This window comes from Bos grunniens, chromosome 23 (assembly GCF_055505025.1).
Source record: "Bos grunniens cultivar Pamir isolate PY7600 chromosome 23, Bosgru_T2T1.0, whole genome shotgun sequence".
Lineage (NCBI taxonomy): Eukaryota > Metazoa > Chordata > Mammalia > Artiodactyla > Bovidae > Bos > Bos grunniens.
Window position 1 is genome coordinate 25834109 of NC_141187.1, and position 27701 is coordinate 25861809.

Here is a 27701-nt window from a genome sequence, read left to right on the forward strand (position 1 = left end):
GAACCAAGAGAAGAAGGGTTGGAGGTCCCCAGGAGCCCAGAGCCTGTGAGCTGGTGGGAGGAAGTAGTCTAGCCGGAAATGAGGTGGGTTGTGATCAGGGGGGACGGGCATCACATCTGAGACCCTGGAGTTCAATAACCCTGAGTGAGAAACCGCCACCACCTTGTAGAAACTGCCAGCAAGGCGGGCAGGTGGTTGTAAAATGATGGCGATGAAGACCAGGGTGGGGCCCTGTTCACAGCTGCTGATCTGAACCAATGACCTTTTCCAATGAAACTCGTCTGCGGAATGACTAAGAGTTTTTAACCAGATCAGCTACTCATCATGAGTTTCTACTTCAACTGTGGAAAAGCCCATAGAGGAGAGGGGTTCCCTTAGGAGAGCCTCCTGGGATGCCTGGGAGGGGACTCTGGACCACACAGGCAAATGTCCCAGCCAGACGCAGGATTTTTTCCGAGGCTGCCATCAGCTCACAGGCAGGCAGGCTCCCACGACTTATCCAGCTCTTCCTATTCCACTTGTGTTTGATGGGTGGAACACAGAAAGCAGTGCCCATACCTTAGGGCAGATTCAGTTCAGAGCTTTGAATAAGTCACTTCAATTCTCTATACCTCAGTTATTCTCATGATGAAGTAATACAAACTAAAAACATGTTTTAAATGTTGTGAGTGACTCCCTTGTGCAACTCATTGAATTTCACAGTTTAATGTAAAGAAGACACAAGTACAACCAGTTACAACATAAGGCTAAGGGGATATAACAGGGTGCAATTAATTCTGCTTGAGGCTGTTGCTGAACTTCCCAGAGAACGTTCTATCTGAGCCTGGACTTGAGAGAGAAGCAGGGTTTGCCAGGCATAGATAGAGGCTTGGCACTGTGAAGTGTGTGGCTTGTTCAGGGAACCAGGACAGTCTGTTCTGCTTTTCTATGCAATGAGAATAAAAAACTAGGTCTCCTAACTCCTGCTCCAGTGTTCTTTGACTTTATTTTTCTTCTGCCTGGCCTCTCTTCCCTGCATCTTTGCTTAGGCATTCTTGGGCACAAAAGTACCAATGATAGGAGGAAATGGACCAAAAGTCATCTGGTGATTGGAAACCCGGTGAACAATTTAAATATTGTTACGGATACCTCCCAAGTGGATGAACTACACCCAGATAAACAACATCTAAGTCAAATGTTCCTGTTGAAAAAATCCCTTATGTGTTCCTTATCCAAAATCTCACCGGTTTTACCTTTAGAAGCAAAGAGGGCCAAAGGAGAGTCTTCTTTCACTTTGTTTTTGAACAAACATCCATTGACGCATTCTGGGCCTCCTTTCGTCTGATAATTGCTGAGAAGAGGAATAAAGGATGGGTAAGTCCATCAGAATGCCTGACGAACTATGGACTGAGGTTCGTGACATTGTAAGGAGACAGGGATCAAGAGCATCCCCATGGAAAAGAAATGCAAAAAAGCAAAATGGCTGTCTGGGGAGGCCTTACAAATAGCTGAGAAAAGAAGAGAAGCGAGAAGCAAAGGAGAAAAGGAAAGATATAAACATCTGAATGCAGAGTTCCAAAGAATAGCAAGAAGAGATAAGAAAGCCTTCCTCAGTGATCAATGCAAAGAAATAGAGGAAAACAGCAGAATGGGAAAGACTAGAGATCTCTTCAAGAAAATTAGAGATACCAAGGGAACATTTCATGCAAAGATGGGCTCAATAAAGGACAGAAATGGTATGGACCTAACAGAAGCAGAAGATATTAAGAAGAGGTGGCAAGAATACACAGAAGAACTGTACAAAAAGATCTTCATGACCCAGATAATCACGATAGTGTGATCACTGACCTAGAGCCAGACATCCTGGAATGTGAAGTCAAGTGGGCCTTAGAAAGCATCACTATGAACAAAGTTAGTGGAGGTGATGGAATTCCAGTTGAGCTATTCCAAATCCTGAAAGATGATGCTGTGAAAGTGCTGCACTCAATATGCCAGCAAATTTGGAAAACTCAGCAGTGGCCACAGGACTGGAAAAGGTCAGTTTTCATTCCAATCCCAAAGACAGGCAATGCCAAAGAATGCTCAAACTACCGCACAATTGCACTCATCTCACACGCTAGTAAAGTAATGCTCAAAATTCTCCAAGCCAGGCTTCAGCAATACGTGAACCGTAAACTTCCAGATGTTCCAGCTGGTTTTAGAAAAGGCAGAGGAACCAGAGACCAAACTGCCAACATCCACTGGATCATCATAAAAGCAAGAGAGTTCCAGAAAAACATCTATTTCTGCTTTATTATGCCAAAGCCTTTGACTGTGTGTATCACAATAAACTGTGGACAATTCTGAAAGAGATGGGAATACCAGACCACCTGACCTGCCTCTTGAGTAATTTGTATGCAGGTCAGGAAGCAACAGTTAGAATTGGACATGGAACAACAGACTGGTTCCAAATAGGAAAAGGAGTATGTCAAGGCTGTATACTGTCACCCTGCTTATTTAACTTATATGCAGAGTACATCATGAGAAACGCTGGGCCGGAAGAAGCACAAGCTGGAATCAAGATTGCCGGGAGAAATATCAATAACCTCAGATATGCAGATGACACCACCCTTATGGCAGAAAGTGAGGACAGTGAAAAAGTTGGCTTATAACTCAACATTTAGAAAACGAAGATCATGGCATCTGGTCCCATCACTTCATGGAAAATAGATGGGGAAACAGTGGAAACAGTGTCAGACTTTATTTTTTGGGGCTCCAAAACTGCAGATGGTGACTGCAGCCATGAAATTAAAAGATGCTTACCCCTTGGAAGAAAAGTTATGACCAACCTAGATAGCATATTCAAAAGCAAAGACATTACTTTGCCAACAAAGGTCCGTCTAGTCAAGGCTATGGTTTTTCCAGTGGTCATGTATGGATGTGAGAGTTGGACTGTGAAGAAAGCTGAGCGCCAAAGAATTGATGCTTTTGAACTGTGGTGTTGGAGAAGGCTCTTAAGAGTCCCTTGGACTGCAAGGAGATCCAACCAGTCCATTCTGAAGGAGATCAGCCCTGGGATTTCTTTGGAAGGAATGATGCTGAAGCTGAAACTCCAGTACTTTGGCCACCGCATGAGAAGAGTTGATTCACTGGAAAAGACTCTGATGCTGGGAGGGATTGGGGGCAGGAGGAGAAGGGGATGACAGAGGATAAGATGGCTGGATGGCATCACTGACTCGATGGACGTGAGTCTGAGTGAACTCTGGGAGTTGGTGATGGACAGGGAGGCCTGGTGTCCTGCAATTCATGGGGTCGCAAAGAGTCAGACACGACTGAGCGACTGAACTGAACTGAACTAAACTAAACTGAAGTTTATGTTTCTGTCTCAAGGAACTTGCGACCCAGTAATTGGCTGTCTGCACGCACAGCAGGCAAGTAGCATGCAAGTCCAGACATCCTGCTAATCAAACCATGTAGGACAGATGAGTAGGCAAGTGTTCTGGGAGGAAAGAAATCAAGATGGCCTGGAGAAAACTCCATGGCTAGTATAGAATTTTACTAAGCCCTTGAGGATGTCTGGGCTTCCCAGGTGGGGCTCAGTGGTAAAGAATCCGCCTGCCAATACAGGAGATACAGGAGACAGGAGTTTGATCCCTGGGTTGGGAAGATCCCTTGGAGGAGGAAATGGCAACCCACTCCAGTATTCTTGCTGGGATAATCCCATGGACAATGGAGCCTGGCAGGCCATAGTCCATGGGGTCACAAAGAGTCGCACATGACTGAGCAACTGATCAGGAATGCATGCTTGAGGATGTCTATAGAGAAAACTGTGAATGAAATGACGTGCTAGAAAATTGAAAAACCCCAGTCTTGGAACCGCTGATAGAGTGTATGGCATTTGTTGCAAAAGGGTTAACTGAATTGCTAGGAAACACCTAACTCCTTGCGCCAACCCAGCCTTCCTTTGTTATCAGATTCTTCTGTGGAAAGTACGTTTCCAGGATTGATTTCCTGCCAGTGGCAATCTGTGGTTCTCTTTGGGGTTTACCTGGGCTGGCCCACGTCCCAGCAGGTTTGCGGAACCTGGGTAATAAAGCTTCCTGCAGGCGAGAGATTGCGTAGCTGAAGCCAGACTGTGCCGAATGAAGCCAGTGGTTCCACTCTTGTGGAAAGTCCTAAGAGGCTCCCTGTCCCTAGGCTTTAATTACAGGTGGTTCAGACTGTAGAGCTCACCTTTACCCAAACAAGCAGTCTCTGAAGGAAAAGGATCGTCACACCCAGCCAAGCTGGCCATTGACCTTAGACTGCCCAATGCATTCTAAACTGTTCCCAGCTCCTCCGCATTCTACCACTAGCATGAAACACAGATGCTACTTATTACATGTGGAAGGTACATTCTGGGTCTGTAATGAGGCGTTTTGAAAATAGTACCTGCTCAAGTGAGGAGAGGGCTCTCTGGTGGCTCAGCAGTAAAGAATCCGCCTGCCAATGCAGGAGATGCAGGTTTGATCCCTGGGTCGGGAAGATCCCCTGGAGAAGGGAGTGGCAACCCACTCCAGTGTTGTTGCCTGGGAAATCCCAAGGTCAGAAGAGCCTGGCAGACTCCAGTTCATAGGGTCGCAGAGAGTCAAACACAATTGAGTGACTAACACTTTCTTTCTCCTATCCATATTAGGGAGAGCCACAGAGGAAGAGATTCAGAGGCGGGGATCCCTGAGCCCAGGTGACATGTGTTCCTGGCAAACAGGTGTACCTCACCTTTTTTATAGGCAGGATTCAGCTGTGCCAGGGCCTACAAAGTCAGAGATGGACTCGCTTATTAAGGCGCTTTGGGTTTGTGTGCTGCAAGAAAAGTCTTTTGACAATATTGTATACACAATATTATATATACTGTACTGGCTTTCCGAAGCTCAGAGAACATGATTGCAGCCTTACCAGCAGATATTACACAATTTTTCTCCTTTAACCAACCCCCTCATCTCCACCCCCATGACCCTTAGCTTACACTGTGGCAAGTATAGCTATGTTACTCCTGCGGCAAAAATGTTGCCTGTCATTCCATTAACAGAGAATGCTTTCCACCATCAAGCCCTCATCCATTGCAGCTACCCCTCAGGTGAGTCCTGGGGGGGATTCAGGGTGGAGAAAAACTGAATACTGATCCTAGAAAGTTTAAGATATATATCTAAGGAATAATTTCAATAAACCCAGACTCTTACAATTTCCCATACGCAAAGCATTAACATCATTAACTTGAGATATCTGGTTTTTTAAATAAGCAGTTGATCTTTTAATGTTCCACTACATTTTTTTTTTTCCCGAAGAAATTTCCTAATATATCCAGGCCTCTTTCTTATATCTTTGGAGCGGCTCCTCAGAGAGTCTGAGAGGCTGACTCCTCAGTAAGTTCTGCTGCTACTGCTACTGCTAAGTCACTTCAGTCGTGTTCGACTCTGTGTGACCCCATAGACTGCAGCCCACCAGGCTCCCCATCCCTGAGATTCTCCAGGCAAGAGCAATGGAGTGGGTTGCCATTTCCTTCTCCAATGCATGCAAGTGAAAAGTGAAAGTGAAGTCGCTCAGTTGTGTCCAACCCTCAGTGACCCCATGGACTGCAGCCTTACAGGCTCCTCCGTCCACGGGATTTTCCAGGCAAGAGTACTGGAGTGGGGTGACATTGCCTTCTCCAAACAAAGTCTAGAGTTGCATTAATAGAACCAACCAATGTTGGCACCTTAGTTAACATTAGGGATAAAGTGTATATAAGAAGCCTCTATACTATCTTTGCAACTTTTTGGTAAATCTAAAATTATTCCTAGACAAGTTTTTAAAAATCTGAACATAAAAGCTGCTTCTATTGATAGCTGTACATTTATGATAATGAATTAAATATTTTACAAAGACATTCTGACTTTGTGCTCTTGAGAAAGCCAAGGTTGCCAAGAAAATCCATGAATCTATTGTAAGTTTAAAGCTACCCGGTCAAATATTGCTGACTGGAGTCTAGTTTGCTTATTTAGCCCTGAGGGACACACTTGCTTTGTTTAATAGAGGACATCTGTTAGCAGAAGAGCACCGTCATCTCAGTTGGGGAAGTATCAAGTTCTTAGCAATGACATATATTTCAAGTTAGGAAATGTGGTCTTTTTCCAAAACATATTTTAGTTCTTCTCAATGATTTAAAAAGACTGATTTAGTGATTTAAAAAGAAACATTTCCCCTGGTATTGTCTTTCTCTGACTTTCCAAGTGGTTTATCTTAATAACTTTGGCCACCGATTACCCAGAAGACATACACAGGTTGGGCTAGGGAAAGTTCTGCTAATAAAACATAATTCGCAACTTTTAAGTTGTGTATTTTTTCTCCAGTCGACGCTTCTGACAAGAAGGTCATTAGCATGATATACTAACTAGTTGAGCTTGAAATCCACAGGATAACACAAGTAAGTATATATTCCTTTATATTGCTGGAATGTTTTGGCAGGTGGGGAGAAGGATGTACTAATTAAATATATTGATTAATCGTTTTACCAGTTTTTGTAGATTTGTGTCAAATATTCCTATTTGTAAAACAGCAATAAGTTCATTTTTCCGGTTATAAAAGTAGTAAATACCCATTGTCAAAAATACAATAGTATTGACTCATCCATCACTTTGAAATATCTGTATTGATGTTCTGATTATATTTCATTCTTTCTCTGTGCCATAGGTATATCTTTACAAAAATGGGATGCATACTTCTAATTTGCTCCTTTGTAATAATGTCTTTCATTCATGTATTTATTCAAGTCTTTGTTGAGCATCTACTATGTGCTGTTCTAAGTGCCAGAACAGTGAGAAACAATGGAGCACACATTTCTGTCACATGCATCTCTCTATAGCAACAAGTGCAATATATCTACATAATTATCTTAAAGGGTGTGTAGTATTCCATTGTATAGATTTATCAGCATTAAATCAGAGCTCCCAGTTTTGGATGCTGAAATGCTATTTGTTTGTTGTTGGTGGTGGTGGTGGTGGTTCAGTTATTAAGTCGTGTCTTACTCTGCGACCCCATGGACTATATAGCCTGCCAGGCTCCTCAGTTCATGGGATTTCCCAGGCAAGAATACTGGAGTGGGTTGCCATTCCCTCCTCCAGGGGATCATCCTAACCCAGGGATCGAACCCACATCTCCTGCTTGGCAGGCAGATTCTTTACCAAGGAGCTCCCAGGGAAGCCCCTATTTGTTTTTTTAGGTTTTCTTAAATATGGAGTGGATATGCGTTAACAGCTGGTCAGTCTGAACCCATGTTAAAATTGTCTCTGCTAATAATAGAATTCTGCTGGTACTGCCGCCTTTTAAAATATGACTTTATAAACAGTGGTCTGATCCTTGGCAGATGCGGCTGCCAAGTTCAGTGTGCGCCCAGAGGCCTCTTACTTGATGGATGACTGTGGAGGTCCTGGGGTTTTCTGAGGCTGTTGCAAGTCCACTTAAGTCTCTGGTCAGACCAAAGGCTGCTCACAGCAGGGTTCCCTGCCTTATAAACAGACACAAAGCTGGCATTTTGGCCACTGTTCCTCCTCAGTCATTTATGGTTTTGTAGCATTGTGTGAGGCTGGGTATCTATGGATTCTGGAAGCATTTCTTCTTCCCTCTTTGATGGAAATTGCTGCTCTTTTGTTCTCTGTCCAACAACCAGCAGGCCACCTTCCTGCCATCTGTGTGAGCCTCCTCCCCCCACTACAGTGACACGAGGTGATGTCACTGGGTCTGTTGGTTGGTGACTTCAGCTCACGGCTGGACCTTCAGCACATAGCAAAACATAGCCCAGATGGATGACAGAATTTCATAGCATTCGAACGTGTAGAGACTGTTCCTTCATTTTTATGGACAAAGACACAAGTATAGAGAATTTGAACCATGTGCCTAAAATCCTATATGAATGGTAGGGCTGGAATTGCTAATTCCTCATCCAGGCTTCTCCAGGGAATTGGCTACTCCAAGTCTGTAGTCAGTTCCCCTAGGGCCCTTGTAATTAGGGAACATCACTGCCTTAAGAGTCCTCTATTTGGCCTCCAGATAAAATATCATCAATGCCAAACTATGTCCATTTCCCAAATGTGCAGCTTTTAATTTTTTTTTTAGATGGCATACTCTAGGTGTAAAACTATTAGCTTTATTAATAGTTTTAAAGGAGAACCCGAGATAAACTTTAAGATTGGACTCCTAAATAGTCCAAAGTATGATGTAATATTTTACAGTCCTTTCATGGTACAGGTATTATACTCAAGAAACAGAACTTTTGATTCCAATCCTATTACAATCTAAATCTAATTAAACTCTATATAAAGCAGTTGGGGGAGGTATTATGAAGAATCTATAAATGTATCCAAAATTATTAAATTCCATTTCCGTTTTCAAAGATTGCATTAAAATCAATCATAAGGTACAAAATATGTAAGTTACTAATTGTAACCCGTCTGTGTGTTCTTTAGCTCAAATCTTGCTGATACTTTCATGTGCAGGGTTTGTCTTTTCAAAGTACCGTTCAGCTACTGCTCATTTTTCATCATTGACTCTTTTGTCTAAGACGTAGAGAGACAGGAAAACATCTCCCACCCACTCTTATTTATGAGGAGAATGACCTTGAGTAGTTAAATGTCTTGGGCATGGCCACATAGCTCATTGTGTAGAGCAAATATTAACAGCCAGACTTCCCAACTTACAAACCATGATTTTTTTTTCCCCCTTCAACCTGGCAGACCAGAATGAAATTGGTGCTGTATGTCTGGGCCTAAAGAACTGTTTGTTCGGTAAATCATGATCAAGGGTATGATTATTTTATATGCTGCAAACCGTTTTAGCCTGAGAACTTGCACACCACAAAGTCCCTGCCCTTAAACGGACTGGCTGTTGGTGGGGAAGTGAGTGCATCACCAGGGGTCAGGGGCTGGGAGAGAAGTGTGATGGGGAGGCAAGGCCAGGGTAGGTGGGAGCTAGGGCACCTTGGGGGTGGAGGTGGGGAGTCAGGAGGGGCCTTAGGGAAAGCTGGGTGTGTGTGTGTGCCTGCACCAGCACCATGGCGTCAAGATGTGGTTTCCTCCAAAGAGTGCTCTCAGACTTTACAGCTGGCGCCCCTTTTTAAAAATTTGTATTTATTTGGCTGCACTGAGTCTTAGTTGCGGCATGTGAGATTTCGTTCCCCAACCAGGGATTGAATCCAGGCCCCCTGCCCTGGGAGCGCAGAGCCCAAGCCACTGGACCAACCAGGGAAGTCCCTACAGCTGGCCCTTGGATGCCTGTTTCTGGAAGCAGTGCCCACTCTGTGTTGGTGAAGTTAAGCCTGTCTAAGGGGGTAGTAGGGTGCTTTCCTGATGGCTCAGCAGGTAAAGAATCTACCTGCAATACAGGAGATGCAGCAGATGTGGGTTCGATTCCTGGGTTGGGAAGATACCCCGGAGGAGGAAATGGCAACCCACTCCAGTATTCTTGCCTGGAGAATGTCCATGGACAGAGGAGCCTGGCGGGCTACAGTCCATGGGGTTGCAAAGAGTCAGACACGACTGGGCGACTAAGCACACAGCACTTAGTGGGCAATGCGGGTGGAGCATAGCAAGCAGCTTCTTCCGGGATTCCTTCTCCCACAGCTCATACCCCCAGTGACTCACCTCTTTTTTTTTTTCAACAGTAAAACCAGACTGATAACTTTCATTTCATCTCCCTCTGTGCTTCACCAGACATGGTAGAAACCTGTGTGTAAAGAATAGAGCCCTTTAGCTCCCCAAGGCCCCCGCGAGCGTTGCTTTCCCATTAGAGCTTCTCAGCCAACGCAGATCTTAGCTTCGGTGCCGTCCCGTTCCAGGCCCAGCCCTGCAGTGGATCCATCGATCCCAGGGCCAGTGCACCCCACCCATGCCCCACCTCCCCTGCTGTGCTCAGTCACCAACTGCCACAGAGGTCAGCTGGAGGCGAGGCTGTACCGAACTTAAAACTCCGGGCTCTTGGATCCCTCTGCTGGCTGATAGCGGAAGCACTGCTTAGCTTTTCCTCTTTCTGTTTTCTTGTTTTTAAATGAATTAAGGCATTCAAATGATACCTTTTTGTTTTTTCTGTTTCCCGCTTCCCCTCTTTCTGTCTTTCTGACTGACTCTTAGTTTCTCTTGGTGTCTTTAATTCCTCTATGGGCACAGTTCACAGCCGGATCCTGGTGGGGGATCCGTGGTGGGTGCTGGCTAAACAGATGTCTCAGGACCCGGTATAGAGCAGGCCTTGGGCCCTCTGCTCATCAATGCCCCCTGCCTCTCGCACCAACCACCAACCATGTCATAATAATGGCAACATTTTGCCAGTTGAGGATTTGGGAGCAAGCCCCATGTTGAACGCTTTACAGGCATTACATCATAAAGTCCTATGTCATTAGCTCTGCTTCCCAGATGACAAAGCCCAGGCTGGCGCTGCAGGCATGTCAACGGGATCCAGATCTCTGGAGCCAGCGTCGTCCTTCCAGCCACACAAGGGCCCCCTCCTCGGGAGCCTGGGCTTTGACCCTGCTCTCTGCCTGGACATCTTCTACCCCCACTGCTGCTGCTGCTGCTGCTAAGTCGCTTCAGTCGTGTCCGACTCTGTGCGACCCCATAGACGGCAGCCTACCAGGCTCCGCCGTCCCTGGGATTCTCCAGGCAAGAACACTGGAGTGGGTTGCCATTTCCTCCGCCAACGCATGAAAGTGAAAAGTGAAAGTGAAGTCGTTCAGTCGTGTCCGACTCTCAGCGACCCCATGGACTGCAGCCTACCAGGCTCCTCTGTCCATGGGATTTTCCAGGCAAGAGTACTGGAGTGGGGTGCCACTGCCTTCTCCGACACCCCAACCCAAACCCACTTCCCCATTGTCTCTTGGGAATTCTGACTTTTCCTTAAAAGTTAGTTCAGGGGTCACTTGGAAAAGCCCACTCACCCACCCCTTCCACCTTCTGCTTTGGTTGTTTACAGAGACCTCGTGGTCTGTGGGCAACAAGTATATCTCTCTTATTCGAATTGTTTGGATCTGTGTTCTCTGTTCTATTCATGTATCGCTTATGGGTGGCCCCTGTACTGTCCTTAAATAAATATATTTTATCAATTGTTAAAACACAAGAAACAGTGAACTGCCCTCGCCTCTCGTGGGGCACTCATCCCAGGTTTCTGTCATGATTTACCTGTGTATCTGTCCATCCTGTAGAGTCTGACCTCCTCCAAGGCAGGGAGCAGATCTAATCAGTCTCCATACCCCAGCACAGAGCCCAGCTCCCAGTTATAACATAGCAGCAGGATTTGACATTCAAGCACCCAGATGGGCCAGGCAGAGTGCTCCTCACTTTATTTAGAGTCTCTCATTTAACCATCAAAACATCGCACCCAATATGGACAATGATCACCCCATTTTACAGATGAAGAGACTGAAGCTTGGCAAGGTCTGTGACTGGCCCAAAGTCACCCAGGGAGCAGCCACCCAAACGCTTAACTCCAAGTCTCCCTAGACTTTTTTTTTTTTACATTTTATTAATTTTCATGCCCTACATTTTTGACCCGATGAGGTATTTTTTTCCCTTTTAATATTGATTAAGAAGTGTGTATGGGAAGATGACATTTTCTTGGCTAAAATCTGCAGTGCCCTGAGAAACACTGCTGTATCCTTTGCTAAAGGACTCTAAAGAAAGGGAGGACATTTGAATCAATCAGGTTTTGAATTTTTCTGAAGAAAAGAGTTTGAGGAATATGAAGGTATCTGTAGATAGACTGAAAATCTATTGCTTTATTCAGTAACTTTATCTGAAATTTTGCAGCTCTTTTATGAAATAATCACCGTGCTCATCTGGTTCATGTATCACCTAAAAATTCCAAGTGCAAGTTAAATTTTTGAAGCCTGAAACTTATTGGATACAGATTTGGGTACTCAGGAAAGGCGAGTCCAAAACTACTTGCTTTCCAGAGCATAATTTAAACACACACACACAATCTTTGCAATTAGATTTCATGTTAAATTTAGGCCACATGTTCATTTTGTTCAACTCTTAAGATTTCCCAGAATATTCCTTGGTCTTTACCACCCTATGGATGACCTTGAATTTCAAGTTACTATTGCTTATCTCAGATTTTCAAGTTCTCAGTGAAATTAGTGGATAATTTAAGATTAGTGCTCAAGAAATGTAGACTCTCATTCATCATATCAACATTGATCATTTTTGTATTTCAGTAAAATACTTTGTACTTTTAGAGCCTGTCTGATTACATTTTAATATTGTCTTGTTTAAGGGTGTGTGCTCGTTGTGTTCAACTCTTTGTGACCCCAGAGACTGTAGCCCACCAGGCTCCTCTGTCCATGGGATTTTCCAGGCAAGAATACTGGAGTGGATTGCTATTTCTTTCTCCAGGGGATCTTCCCAGCCCAGGGATCAAACCTGCATCTCTTGAGTCTCCTGCATTGGCAGGCAGATTCTTTACCACTGAGCCATCTAGCAAATATCATCTAGCAAAGCTTTAAAGGTACCCTTAGTTACTTGGTAGATGTCATAAAAATAGGGTTGCTAACATTCCCTTTTGGAGAAGGAAATGGCAACCCACTCCAGTGTTCTTGCCTGGAGAATCCCAGGGACGGGGGAGCCTGGTGGGTTGCCATCTCTGGGGTCGCACAGAGTCGGATATGACTGAAGTGACTTAGCAACAACATTCCATTTTACAAGATGCAACTTGGCCTCACACTGTAGAGGGTAGAAGAGATGTCAAAATCAGAATATCAGGACAGTAAGGGACCTTGGTCCAACTCTATTATTCTACATATGAAAAAAGAATGAGGCTCAAAGAAGCTGTCTACAGTCCCCGCCTGCCCAGCTGCACTAGAAAACTTGCCCCTCTCTCACGGCATCTTTGCCCATTTTTACTGTTTCCTGTAGGTAGCATCCCGGGGCAGCCATGACGACCGCCATCCTGGAGCGTCTGAGCACCCTGTCCGTGAGCGGGCAGCATCTGCGACGCCTGCCCAAGATCCTGGAGGATGGGCTGCCCAAGATGCCCGGCACCGTCCCCGAGACCGACGTGCCCCAGCTCTTCCGGGAGCCCTACATCCGCGCCGGCTACCGCCCCACCGGCCATGAGTGGCGCTACTACTTCTTCAGCCTCTTTCAGAAACACAATGAGGTGGTCAACGTCTGGACTCACCTGCTGGCGGCCCTGGCCGTCCTCCTGAGGTTCTGGGCCTTTGTGGAGGCCGAGGGCCTGCCGTGGGCCTCTGCCTACACGCTGCCCCTGCTCGTCTATGTCCTGTCCTCCATCACGTACCTCACCTTCAGCCTCCTGGCCCACCTGCTGCAGTCCAAGTCGGAGCTCTCGCACTACACCTTCTACTTCGTGGACTACGTGGGCGTGAGCGTCTACCAGTACGGCAGCGCCCTGGTCCACTTCTTCTACACCTCCGACCAAGCCTGGTACGAGCACTTCTGGCTCCTCTTCCTGCCCGCCGCCGCCTTCTGTGGCTGGTTATCCTGCGCCGGCTGCTGCTACGCCAAGTACCGCTACCGCCGGCCCTACCCGGTCATGAGGAAGATCTGCCAGGTGGTGCCGTCCGGGCTGGCTTACATCCTGGACATCAGCCCCGTGGTACATCGCGTGGTTCTATGCCACCTGTCTGGCTGCCAGGACCCAGCAGCCTGGTACCACACCCTCCAGATCATCTTCTTCCTGGTCAGTGCCTACTTCTTCTCCTGCCCGGTTCCGGAGAAGTACTTCCCTGGTTCCTGTGACATCGTGGGCCACGGGCACCAGATCTTCCACACCTTTCTGTCTGTCTGCACACTCTCCCAGCTGGAGGCCATCCTCCTGGACTATAAGGGGCGACAGGACATCTACCTGCCACGCCACAGCCCCCTGTCCATCTACCTGGCCTGCCTCTCCTTCTTCCTCGTGGTGGGCTGCAGTGCAGGCACTGCAGCCTTCTTGAGACAAAAAATCAAGGCCAGACTGACCAAGAAAGATTCCTGAGGCTGCCAGGTGGGGCGCGGTGTGGAGGCAGCCTGTCGTGATTTGGGGAGAACTTGAGTCAACAGTAGGAGATGACTTTGTGTTTTTAAGAGTGGGCTTTTAAATGAGTACATATTTCCAAGGGTGGCTATGGCTATGGCATTGGGAAGCCAAAGGTTCCAAGAGTTTTGTTATCATTGTCGTGAATGAAAGGTTTATCTTTCATCCTCTGGGCTGTAGCCTTACGAGACACAGGAAGGGAAGGGACCTCGGCTAAGGTTCGTTGGACACGGAATTAAGAACCATCTTCATGCCTGAAAGTTGAGTAGAATTCTGACTGTGGCCTCTGGGGGCCAGCCCTGGACTAAAGGGAAAATCTAACTGGACTGAAAAAATTACAAGGTGGCTGGACCACACTGTATTGAAATGGGCATTCTTCTGCGATGCTGGTCTTTGGTGATTGGATACTGGATTCGTCTGACTTCTGGTCCCTTCTCTAGCCCGCTTTTCTCAGGATGATGTCTGCCTGGCTGTTTTCTCCAGAGTGCTATTCACTCCCAGCTGTACCTTGCATGGGCATAGCGAGGACGATGAAGCAGTCATGCTTCCGGGAAATGCTTGGATCCAGGCAGACATTCAGGATATTTACTCTCATATAATACTAATGGAAACGGTACTAGAAAATACAGTGCCAAGAGCCATCAGGAGGCCCAGCCAGTAAGCATGGCTACTGTTTGGTGTCATGGGACCCTTCTGTTTTATCCCTGTGCACTGCAGGATTACTTGATATCTACTAGGGCTGCCTTACATGCCAGAAGATCTGGAGCTTTCTTCAGATAATCTTCTCCAGATTTTGACCAGCATGTTCAAAAAGCCCCTGGTAGAGTGAATTGGTTCTAGGGATCTGATTATTTCAAGAGGAACTCAAGGTCCAGCCTCTTAAATAGATGCTGCCCCATGAAGGACCCATGTAACTATCCTAGTTCACGGTCCTTGGGAAAGCATTGTACCTCAGCTTAGAGCAGCTTAAATCAAGCCCCAGAACAGGCATGTGTGTGTACTCATGCAAGGTTGGTCCCCGAAGGCTCCTTTGGGTGAGGCTGGTGAACTGAGCACCCTGTAGGCAGAATGTTCGGCTAGGACATCACTGGCCAGCAGCTTCTGTGGGATGGGGGGTGGGGGTGGGTACTTACAGTTGATGTGTCCTGGCTTCGCAGCCCCCTGAGGACCGCCTTCTGCAGTGATCCAGGGAAGGGGGCTGCATTGAAACCCTCCCCAAAGACTGCATTTCCTATCAGTATAAGGTCTCTGTTTACTAAAAAGGGAGGTGGCTTTTCACTCCAGTTTGATGAACCTCCTCTCTTCCTAGGTTACTGTCTTTGCATCTTTTTTTTTCCCTTTCTCTTGAGAGATGTGTAGGGTTTGTGCCTTATAAATGAAAATTTACAAACACTTAATACACCGCCATGTGGAATTTCCTGTTTGAGGTTATTGGGATAAGAAAAGAGAATTCATTGCCTTTCAACCGGCGGATGAAAGAAACTCAGAACACTGGAATCGCTTATCCGTCAGAAGACTCTTTCGACCTGTGTTTTTTGGGAGAGAAAAGTTCAACTGAAGCTTTCCTATAATCTTTATATCAAGAAAGCACAGCAGGAATCCCATGGTGGTCCAGTGAATAGGACTCTACACTTCCACTGCAGAGGGTGTGGGTTCAATTCCTGGTTGGGGAACTAAGATCCTATGTGCTGTGGGCAGCCAAAAAAAGAGAAAGCATATGTCTTGTCAGCTATGTTGTTTCCTCCTGGTGGATTCCTCCTGGAATCCTCAAATATCTGAACTTCTGTGCTACCCATGTGTCTTACACGAGCTTCTGGCATCCAGGCCAAATTCACCGCCAGTAAAGTTAGGGACCCTGAACAGGATTGAACTGATAAACAAAGGAATAGAAAGTTGCATCAACACAGTGCAGGTAGAGGGTCAGTTTAAAATGGAGACAAGAAAGCATCTGAAATGTTCATAATTATGGATTTGGAGACTCTCTTCTTGTAAAAGTTAAAAGAAAAGTGTACGTCAAGCTCTTGAATGTAACCATGGTGGCCATGGTGGGCAGAGATCTGTAGGCCAAATGCAAGTATTTTTAAAGAGAGACTAGAGGGGTGATTCTCTATGCCATCCACAGACCAATGCCAGTCTGCACACGAAACAGTCTGTGACACATACAGAGCGACACTAAGTGTTTAGATATGAACATAAAATTCATAACATTTTGATTTTAATTTACCCAAGCATTGGTCCACCAAGTGATTGGAAATTTAAAAAGAAAAAGTATTTTTTCACCAGAGATATTTGAAAAGCATTGAGGTAGGAGACTACTATCTCATTAGAAATTCCAGTATCTCATGAGAAATACAGAAACGGGAAATGCAGGCGTTTTTCACTATTCAGATTCTTGAGGGTTACACACTCCTTTTAAAACAATTTCATTAAAATGACTGAATCAGTGAGGAAGCGACCTTGTTTGTTTAAAAGGAATAATTAAGTATTTAATAAAGGAGATGGTTTTTCTTACTCTACCAAAGCCAACAGTTGACATCTACTGGAAATTCTGCTATTATCTCTCTCTCTGTCTCTTTTTTTCTTTTTTTTTTACTAAGACTTTCAATCTATTAAAATGTAAATGCCTCTAAAAAAACTTAACTATCAGTCAGTTATATCTTGGGAATAAAGTGGATATTGTGTGTACCCCTCTACTCAACGTGAGAGGGGATAGCAAGGTGCAACAAATTGGGCAACTATTTGCCTGATTCCCTCTTGCAAACACTTCCTGACCTGTATTTACTAAGAAGCTAATGTTGCTGCTCTTCAGATGTTATGGTTTTATCTCCCACCTCGGCTGAAAGTACCTCACTCAGTAACACTACTCTCAATCCTCCGATGGAAGCTTGAAATAGTAGGAGCTCAAACCACGGAATGGAGGCAGTTCTTTCCTGCCTCTGCTGTCCATCAGTTCCCCAATTGTACCGGGTTGCTTGAAAACATGAGATTCTTCCGTTGCCGTGCTGTAGTTTCAAGTGAGTCCTCCAGATGGCGCTCAAGTCTCATTCAGAGGAGGTACGGCCATTGTCCCCAAAGCCTCAGCCTAATTGTGTTGGTCCTAGTATTTCGCTTGATGTCTTGGCAAAGAAAACATAGAACTGTTTTCTGTTTATATAAATCGACTTACACAAATGACCATTAAACATTTTGTAAATGGGTTATTGTACTCTCAACAGCCATCTTGTGTCTTTGACAAGGTCTGTCTTAAAGAAAAGTTTTATCTAGACAAACATTGTCAGAAGGAGACCAGGACACTTCATAGCCACCTAGAGGTAGGAAAATATAAAAGCTTAAAAAAAGAAATCTCCCTCCCCAAGCTCCCAAAATACCTGCCCCTCCCCAAATCCCCACTTGGTAGTAGATCAAATGGCACCTCCCTCCCCTCAAAAGCTATGGAGTTGATTTTTCTGAGGATTTCAATCTAACTGAATAAATATTTCTGATCTCATGGACAATGGTGTTAAATATTCCAAACTTTTTGAATTGATGGATTATATTTTTTGAAGCCTAAAAATTATGAATTATACTATTGTATACTGTGTGTGCTCGAGTCACTCAGTTGTGTCAGATCCTTTGTGACCCCTTGGACTGTAGCCCACCAGGCTCCTCTGCCTGAAAAATAGAATTTTCCAGGCAAGAATACTGGAGTGGGCCATTTCCTACTCCAGAGGATCTTCGAACCCACGTCTCTTATGTCTCCTGCACTGGCAGGCGGATTGTTTACCACTAGTACCACACCTGGGGAGCATTATATCATAATAGGTAACTATGGTTTGAAATGTGTCACCCAACAGCCAAAGGATTCTGTGGCCTATTAGATTTAAATAGCTGTGGAAAAGGTGATTCTGTTATCACGATAACAGGAAGAAAATAGCGTTCTCTGCCTAGAGGCTGTGTTACCAACCAGAGTTCTTTGCCTCCTTAATCAATAGAAATTGATCAGAGGCCAGATAAGAAATTCAGGCAAGTCTTTACCTCATAAAAGAGGTATGCATACTCAGTAGGAATCCCTACCCCCTCCCAAAGTCATTGGTTATTTCTCATTTTAAAATAATACATGCTTTTTAAAGAAGATGCCAGGGATTTCCCTGGTGGTCCAGTGGTTAAGAATCTGCCTTCCAATGCAGGGGATGAAGGTTTGATCCCTGGTCAGGGAACTAAGATTCTACAAGCAGCATCGCAACTAATCCTTTACACCACAAGGAAGACCCAGCACAGCCAAAAAAAACACAAAACTGATACTAAAAAAAAAATTTTTTATGAAAATGCCATAAAATAGAGAAAAAAGATACATCATTGGCCCATCATTAAAATGAATCCTTTCAGAGTAAGGATAAGTCATGTCAAAATGTTGTCAATAAGTTAATGAGCAGTGTAATATAGAACTTCCTGAAAAGCAGGAAATTAGGAACTCCTGGGCAACCTAATACTTTGATTCTGTAGAGTACAAAAAAATCAAGTCTGGCTCAGCTCTCAGTCATGTGACACTCCCTTCTGACATTTGTGATGGCACTGTGGCTGGGATACTGGCTCATGATACAAAGCCAAGGATACATTATCTCTGGTTGAAAGAACTCTGAAATGCGAAGCAAGCCCTCAGAGAGTCCTCTGCTAGAAAGGCTTTGGCGGGAGGCAGAGCCAGCCTGTGGAACATCCTGATCCAATGGCAGTCACTCCACAAACACTGAGCCTGCAGATGCCAGGCCCTGATCTAGGCACCAGGATGCAGCCATGGGCAAAACAAATTCCAGCCCTGATGGACACTTACGCTCAGCAAAGGGGAGTGTTACTCACTCAGCTGTGTCCGACTCTTTGTGACCCCATGGACTGTAACCCGCCAGGCTCCTCTGTCCATGGAATTCTCTCTGCAAGAATACTGGAATGGGTAGCCATTCCTTTCTCCGGGGAATCTTCCCTACCCAAGGGTGGAACCCCGGTCTTTTGCATTTCAGGCAGATTCTTTACTGTCTGAGCCTCCAGGGAAGACAACAAGCCATGAGTTCCCTCGTGGCGTAGTGGTTAGGACTCCTCGCTTTTAGCGCCAAGGGCACAGGTTCAATTGCTGGTCAGAGAACTAAGATCCTGCAAGCTGTGTGGCCATTAAAAAATAGCTAATGTGTTAGAAGGTGATGGTGCCAAGGAGAAAGCAAGGCAGGAGGAGGCAGAGGGATAGGGTGAGTGTGCAGCTTTAACTGGGATCAGGGGAGACTACAGAAAGAGGCAGGGAAATAGCTGTGTTTTATTCTCCAGCAGAGGGAAGAATTGCAAGGACCCTGATCTCTTCAAGAAAATTAGAGATACCAAGGGGACATTTCATGCAAAGATGGGCTCGATAAAGGGCAGAAATGGTATGGACCTAACAGAAGCAGAAGATATTAAAAAGAGGTGGCAAGAATACACAGAAGAACTGTACAAAAAAGATCTTCACGACCCAGATAATCACAATGGTGTGATCACTGACCTAGAGCCAGACATCCTGGAATGTGAAGTCAAGTGGGCCTTAGAAAGCATCACTACGAACAAAGCTAGTGGAAGTGATAGAATTCCAGTTGAGCTATTTCAAATCCTGAAAGATGATGCTGTGAAAGTGCTGCACTCAATGTGCCAGCAAATTTGGAAAACTCAGCAGTGGCCACAGGACCGGAAAAGGTCAGTTTTCATTCCAATCCCAAAGGAAGGCAATGCCAAAGAATGCTCAAACTACTGCACAATTGCACTCATCTCACACGCTAGTAAAGTAATGCTCAAAATTCTGCAAGCCAGGCTTCAGCAATACGTGAACCGTAAACTTCCTGATGTTCAAGCTGGTTTTAGAAAAGGCAGAGGAACCAGAGATCAAATTGCCAATATCCGCTGGATCATGGAGAAAGCAAGAGAGTTCCAGAAAAACATCTGTTTCTGCTTTATTGACTATGCCAAAGCCTTTGGCTGTGTGGATCACAATAAACTGTGGAAAATTCTGAAAGAGATGGGAATACCAGACCACCTGACCTGCCTCTTGAGAAATCTGTATGCAGGTCAGGAAGCAACAGTTAGAACTGGACGTGGAGCAACAGACTGGTTCCAAATAGGAAAAGGAGTACGTCAAGGCTGTATATTATCACCCTGCTTATTTAACTTATATGCAGAGTACATCATGAGAAACCCTGGACTGGAAGAAAGACAAGCTGGAACCAAGATTGCTGGGAGAAATATCAATAACCTCAGATATGCAGATGACACCACCCTTATGGCAGAAAGTGAAGAGGAACTAAAAAGCCTACTGATGAAAGTGAAAGTGGAAAGTGAAAAAGTTGGCTTAAAGCTTAACATTCAGAAAACAAAGATCATGGCATCCAGTCCCATCATTCATGGGAAATAGATGGGGAAACAGTGGAAACAGTGTCAGACTTTATTTTTTGGGGCTCCAAAATCACTGCAGATGGTGACTGCAGCCATGAAATTAAAAGACGCTTACTCCTTGGAAGGAAAGTTATGACCAACCTAGATAGCATATTCAAACGCAGAGACATTACTTTGCAACAAAAGTCCATCTAGTCAAGGCTATGGTTTTTCCAGTGGTCATGTATGGATGTGAGAGTTGGACTGTGAAGAAGGCTGAGCGCCGAAGAATTGATGCTTTTGAACTGTGGTGTTGGAGAAGACTCTTGAGAGTCCCTTGGACTGCAAGGAGATCCAACCAGTCCATTCTGAAGGAGATCAGCCCTGGAATTTCTTTGGAGGGAATGATGCTGAAGCTGAAACTTCAGTACTTTGGCCACCTCATGTGAAGAGTTGACTCATTGGAAAAGACTCTGATGCTGGGAGGGATTGGGGGCAGGAGGAGAAGGGGACAACAGAGGATGAGATGGCTGAATGGAATCACTGACTCGATGGACGTGAGTCTAAGTGAACTCCAGGAGATGGTGATGGACAGGGAGGCCTGGCATGCTGCGATTCATGGGGTCGCAAAGAGTCGGACACGACTGAGCGACTGAACTGAACTGAACTGAGAACCTGTATGAATGGAGAGGTTGGAGGAGTCATCATCTGAGGACAGACTGTGAGGGCTGTGTTAGGACTCGGTCTTCTACTGTGATTTCAGGTGGGAAAATACCAGGGGAGAATCCTATCTGACAAAATTATAGAGGAGGCATTTATCTATGTGGACTCATTGCTAATTGCACATGAGCTTTGCTGGTAGAACACAGAGCAGATGCTGTGGCTTGCCAATGGTAACACAAAACCAGGTTATCATTAAGTTATCCCATTTGTGGGCCTGGCTCAATAGATTGCTTTTCTGCAGACACACTCCTGTGCTCACAGGTTTCTTCCCAGATTTCCTGCCATTTTTTTAGTGCCTAGAATGCTGACCTCCATTCCCAGACAGGCTTTGATGTTTCCTTAAGTTCTACTGACTCTGGTTTGTACCCAGGTCTCCCCCGCTCTGCGTAATCCTCCAGGTAGAAGTGCAATGAAACGTCCAGGGCAGAGTCTGCAAATAAGGAATAATAATAACTTGAACAGTTTACATTATTTAGTGCTCACCCTGCGCCAAGTCCTTCGCTCAGCTCTTTGCTTAAATTCTTTCCTTTAACCCTCATATAATCTCTGGGAAGTAGGTACGTTATGGTCCCTACTTTATAAATGAGAAAATTGGCAGATTAAGTAAAAATTTCCCCAGACTGTTTCCCCAGAATGTTAAGTAATAGCATCTCACAGAAACTCAGGCCTTTGATCCAGAGTCCATATTCTTAGGCACAAAAACAAAGTGAATGTAGAAGGCCCTTTGGTCTAACTTTCTTGTTGCCAATTGGGTGAACCGCAAACAGTATAGAATTGAAAGGGAAATGTCATGAGGATCTTTTTTTTACTTTTTTCAAGATAAATGAAATAAAGGCAGTTCGTATTTCATTTCTGGATACTTTGGTCAAGAAAAGTCCCTAGGCTGTGATTATTGGTATAATACCAATGGTGAGATTCTTTTCTTAAAAAAATTTTTTTTTAATTTAAACTTTTTATTTTGTATTGGGGTATAGCCGATTAACAATATTGTGACAGTTTCAGGTGAACAGTGAAGGGACTCAGCCATGCATATACATGTATCCCTTCTCCCCTGAACTCCCTCCCCATCCAGGCTACAACCAATAGTGAAATTCTTAAATATTCTTTGTGCTAGAATCCCCTGCAGACCTGGTCACATGAGTCTCAGAGGCTGCAACCACCTGGATAACCTCCAAGGACTGCAGGCAGCTCAAAGAACAACCAAGCCTGCTCACGTCAATTCCCTATGTTTCTCCTGTGAAGCTTTCTTCAACTTCAGTTCAGTCGCTCAGTCGTGTCTGACACTTTGCGACCCCATGGACTGCAGTACTCCAGGCTTCCCTGTCCATCACCAGCTTCCAGAGCTTACTCAAACTCATGTCCATCCAGTCGGTGATGCCATCCAACCATCTCATCCTCTGTCGTCCCATTCTCCTCCAGCTTTCAATCTTTCCCAGCATCAGGGTCTTTTCCAGTCAGTTCTTCACATCAGATGGCCTAAGTATTGGAGTTTTAGCTTCAGCATCAGTCCTTCCAATGAACACCCAGGACTGATCTCCTTCAGAATGGACTGGTTGGATCTCCTGGCAGTCCAAGGGACTCTCAAGAGTCTTCTCCAACACCACAGTTCAAAAGCATCAATTCTTTGGCACTCAGCTTTCTGTATAGTCCAACTCTCACATCTATACATGACTACTGGGACTAGAGGAACCAGAGATCAAATTGCCAACATCCACTGGTTCATCCTCAACCTGTTAAAAATACCCTAGTTCTCAGAGTCACTCAGAGCACCATTCTGGCTAAAACAGTTTCTTGCTGCTGCTGCTCCTAAGTCACTTCAGTCATGTCCGACTCTGTGTGACCCCATAGACGGCAGCCCACGAGGCTCCGCCTCCCTGGGATTCTCCAGGCAAGAACACTGGAGTGAGTTGCCATTTCCTTCTCCAATGCATGAAAGTGAAAAGTGAAAGTGAAGACACTCAGTCGTGTCCGACTCTCTTGGTGACCTCATGGACTGCAGCCTACCAGGCTCCTCCATCCATGGGATTTTCCAGGCAAGAGTACTGGAGTGGGTTGCCATTGCCTTCTCGGAAACAGTTTCTTAAAGGCAACTTAATAGCAAACATCTCCATTCAGCGTTTTTTTCAATCAAGAACAAATGACCCCAGAATTTGACTAATTTTGCTGTAGGAGGGAGGAAACAGCATAAATTTTGTGCTCAATCAGTGCAAGTGGCGATTGTTGTTGTAACCATTATGATTTCTATCACTCCCGCCTGAACAGGGGGCTGTGGATTCTATCTAAACTCGCCCACCCTCCCCGTGGGCTCCTGAAATTTCTCACCAGAGTGGAAGCTCACTGCCTTGGAGAGCAGTTGTTCTCCACCCATCACAGACTAAGATGTATGTATTTCCCCACGGTCCTGCGGGTGTTTTGGTGAGAGTTCCTCCTTCCACCCTCTGCACATCACAGACCATGATAGGCATCAGTGGAGAAACTTCCTGCAGTGCTCAGACCCACCCTGACAGGCTGGAAGCCTAATCCTTTCATGTATGTGGTCCCCAGGTTCTCAGCCTGTGGAGGAAACCCTACTGCTCCACTCACTTGTTTATTGCTTATTTTTTTATTGGCATATAGTTGGATCAGTCCTGGGTGTTCTTTGGAAGGACTGATGCTAAAGCTGAAACTCCAATACTTTGGCCACTTCATGAGAAGAGTTGACTCATTGAAAAAGACTCTGATGCTGGGAGGGTTTGGGGGCAGGAGGAGAAGGGGACGACAGAGGATGAGATGGCTGGATGGCATCACCAACTCAATGGACATGAGTTTGAGTGAACTCTGGGAGTTGGTGATGCACAGGGAGGCCTGGCGTGCTGCAATTCATGGGGTCGCAGAGTCGGACACAACTGAGCGATTGAACTGAACTGATTTATAATGTTGTGTTAATTTCAGGAATACAGCAAAGTGAATCAGTTAGACATATATCCACTCTTTTTTAGGTTCTTTTCCCATATAGGCCATTACAGAGTACTGAGTAGAGCTCCCTGTGCTATATAATAGGTCCTTAGTGGAAGTCACTCAGTCGTGTCTGACTCTTTGCAACCCCACGGACTATACAGTCTGTGGAATTCTCCAGGCCAGAATACTGGAGTGGGTAGCCTTTCCTTTCTCCAGGGGATCTTCCCAACCCAGGGATTGAATCCAGGTCTCCCACATTGCAGGGAGATTCTTTACCAGCTGAACCACCAGGGAAGCCCTGGTCCTTATTAGTTATCTGTTTTATATATAGAAGTATGTATATGTCAACCCCAATCCCCCAGTTTATCCCCCTCTTCATTTTTACTTCTTGACTCACATCTATTACAGCTTGAATTATGTCTCCCCCAAAGATATGTTGACGTCCTAATCCCCAGGATCTCAGAAAGCGACCGTCTTTGGAAATGACAGCTGCAGATGTGAGTGATTGGGAGGTGATACTGAAGTAGGGTGACCCCTTAGTGCAGTGTGACCGATGTCCTTATAGAAGAGAGAGACACGGAGAGAAGGTGAGGATGCAGGGCCCCGGGATGGCGCACAGAGACACGCGGGAAGAACAGCGGAGATGATGGAGGCCAAGGCTGGAGGGGTGGTGGGAACACCCAGAGGCCAGGAGGGGAGGGGTGACCCTGCGGGGAACGTGATGTCTGACTTCCGGATTCCAGAAAGGTTGGGGCATAATGTGTGCAGTCTAAGCTCCTCGGTTCTGCTGCTGTGCGATGGCTGCCTTAGGATGTTAACACCTGTTCCAGGCGATCTCAGCTTTTACCTCCATCAACTGACACAGTCTGGCCACCCAGTGGCGTGGATCTCTCAGCTCAGCAGGCTCGAGAAGGGCTGGGGGGAGATGAGAACACGGAGACCCCCGCCTCGCCACCCACACCCACTAAAGGGAGGCGCAGATCTGTGGTCTCACGCGTAAACTCAGTGGAGATACTCCGGGAAGCTTATCACGCATGTGGTGGGAGGTTAAATTCAGAGAAGACATTCTGAACAGCTGGTCCCAGTGCCGCTAAAGGAGTTCCCACACATCCGACCCCACCCCGGTGAAGCCGGGGCACCTGGGCCCCCTTGGCAAGTTCCCTCTGGGGTCCTGGCCTCTTCTCATCTCCCACAGCCACCCATCCACCTGCCACGGCTGCAAAGTCACAGTCTGCTCTCCGTCCCCGTGGTGTCAAAAGGAGATGGTGACCAGGGGAACCGGACACGGGTCCAGGGCGCTGAGGGAAACCCTGATCCCCAGCCTCCTCCGTGGCACAAAGGGGAAACGGGTTCCTTTCCGTAACCCAGGCTCAGAGTTTGGAGTCCCTCCTACCTGCTAAAGGATGTGGGGTGTGTAGGTGTGTGTGTGTGTGTCTGTGTCTCTGTGTCTGTATCTTTGTGTCTGTTCTGTGTGCATCTGTCTATGTGTGTGTCTGTGTGCCTTTGTGTATCTATGAGATGTTTTCTGAGAGTTTGGTGAGTCCAAGAGGAAAGCGGAAAGAAAGACTTAAGTGATAGCCACCAAGCTTCCTAAATGTTACGCAGGCTTTAACATGCCCAACACACTTGCCCCTTTCTCTGTCTTCAGTTGATCATTATTTTTCCAGTTCCCTGTCTCTCTTCAAACAGCCCATTCAGGAGAGTCCCCCAGACCACATTAAGGCAGTCACTGGGCACTTCCCACAGGTCACAGAGCTGCTAATCGGTAGAATCAGGGCCCAGCCCCAGGCCATCTGGCTCCAGAGTCCATACTTTTTTTTTTTTTAATTTTAACTTTTTGTTATAGAAAATTTCAATATATTCAAAAATAGACAGAAGTAGTTAGTGAAGTGTTTTATCGTGTCAACAAAGGTCAACTAATGGGCAATCTGGCTTCATCTACCCTGACTCACTTCTCATATTATTTTAAAGCAAATACCAGACATGTTATCGTTTTCTCCATCATACACACTTGGGTATGTATCTCTAAAAGTTTTTAGAGAAGATGAAGACATTCTTGCAAAACCACCATACCGATCATTTCTAAAATATTGAAGAACAATTCCTTAACATTCTTGCGTTCAAATTCCCAGCAGTCTCATTAATGGCATCGTTATTTTAAAAGTGTATTTGTTTACATTAGAATCTCAGCAGGGCCCATACATTGCAGCTGGTTAATTTGTCACTGAAGACTTTTAATCTATTGGTTTCCCTTCCACTTCACTCTTTGTCCCCTTCCCTGCAATTCATTTATTGGTAAAAATGGGTTGTCTGTCCTGAAGAGCTTTCTACAGTCAATACTTTCAACCAACACATCATTCTGCTTCCGGGGAGCTATGATATGGACTCCTCCTTATGTAAGATTTCAGAGATGGGACAGCTCTAGACCTGAGACCCGCTGAGGCTCCCTAACTCCATAAAGTCATAGCTGAAATCTATACCTGTGAGTATGTGCTTTTGGGGAAGACAGGACAGCTTTCGCTAGGTTTTCAAAGCAATTAATGATCACTAATTCTGGCCCAGCCTTCTCAATGTAAAGATGAAAAAAAAAAAAAAAACCAAAAACACATGTAAGGGGAAAAAAAAAACTCGTGTAAGTTGTCCATTCATAGAAACATTCATGACTCAGGGAGGACATGAACGTGGCTCTCAGCACTCTCAACATGGCTTGTTACTTTCTGTCTCATGCTGCCTATGTTCTGTTCCATGCTGTGTACATTCTGTTCCATGCTGCACATGTGAGAAGAGAGAAGGATGAAGAATGGATCGAGATGTTGAGTGGGAGCTAAGCTAAACTAAGTCACTTCAGTCGTGTCCGACTCTGTGCGACCCCATAGACGGCAGCTCACCAGGCTCCCCCGTCCCTGGGATTCTCCAGGCAAGAACACTGGAGTGGGTTGCCATTTCCTTCTCCAATGCATGAAAGTGAAAAGTGAAAGTGAAGTCGCTCAGTTGTGTCTGACTCTTAGCGACCCCATGGACTGCAGCCTACCAGGCTTCTCTGCCCATGGGATTTTCCAGGCAAGAGTACTGGAGTGGGGTGCCATTGGCTTCTCTGCTGAGTGGGAGAGGAGGCACCAAAGACATCTCCCCATGTTCAAGGTTGTCATTTACCTGAATCAGTGGATTCACGTCCTGTCTGCATTTGGAATTCAAACCTGTAATCAACATTACTGTACCATCACTCTAACACATCTCTTTCTCCATCCTGTGAAATAACAAGGCAGAGAGGTCTCAAAAACAGGATGCCAGAATCAATGATCCCTCACATGCTGAAGGAGGAATATCTTTCCCAGCTGTGCGAGGATTGGGATTAAGTGTAAGAAATACCCAATTAGTAACCAGTCATTCACCCACGTTTCCTTAATCTCTTTTGACGTGGGGATTTTGCACCAGTGAAATGAGGGGCTGGGTGGTGGTAATCACTTTCCAAGTTTTTTGACTCTGACCACAGTAATACCCACAATACCAATGGGTGTATTTGAATACATCTTAAAATGTTTTCCCACTGAATTTCACCCATTTAACATTTGATGCATCCTGATAATTAATATTCTATTTCTTTTTTAAAAATAAATTCTGGTTGTCACGATCATTAAGATGATTTAAAGACCTAGTAAAGGGGATACACTGGCAGTTTGAAAAGT

The 27701-nt window shown here is 45.5% G+C and overlaps 1 protein-coding gene across 4 annotated transcripts in view; it reads left to right on the plus strand.

Moving 5' to 3' along the window:
* PAQR8 (progestin and adipoQ receptor family member 8) overlaps nt 1–17489 on the plus strand; it is a 44588-nt gene extending 27099 nt beyond the window's left edge. For all 4 annotated transcript variants that reach the window (XM_086369057.1, XM_086369060.1, XM_086369059.1 and 1 more), the window contains one exon: nt 12873–17489. In XM_086369057.1, coding sequence (XP_086225183.1) covers nt 12892–13956 — 1065 coding nt within the window. In that variant the 5' untranslated portion in view covers nt 12873–12891 and the 3' untranslated portion in view covers nt 13957–17489. The remainder of the gene's footprint in view (nt 1–12872) is intronic.
* Nucleotides 17490–27701: the final 10212 nt, after the last annotated feature.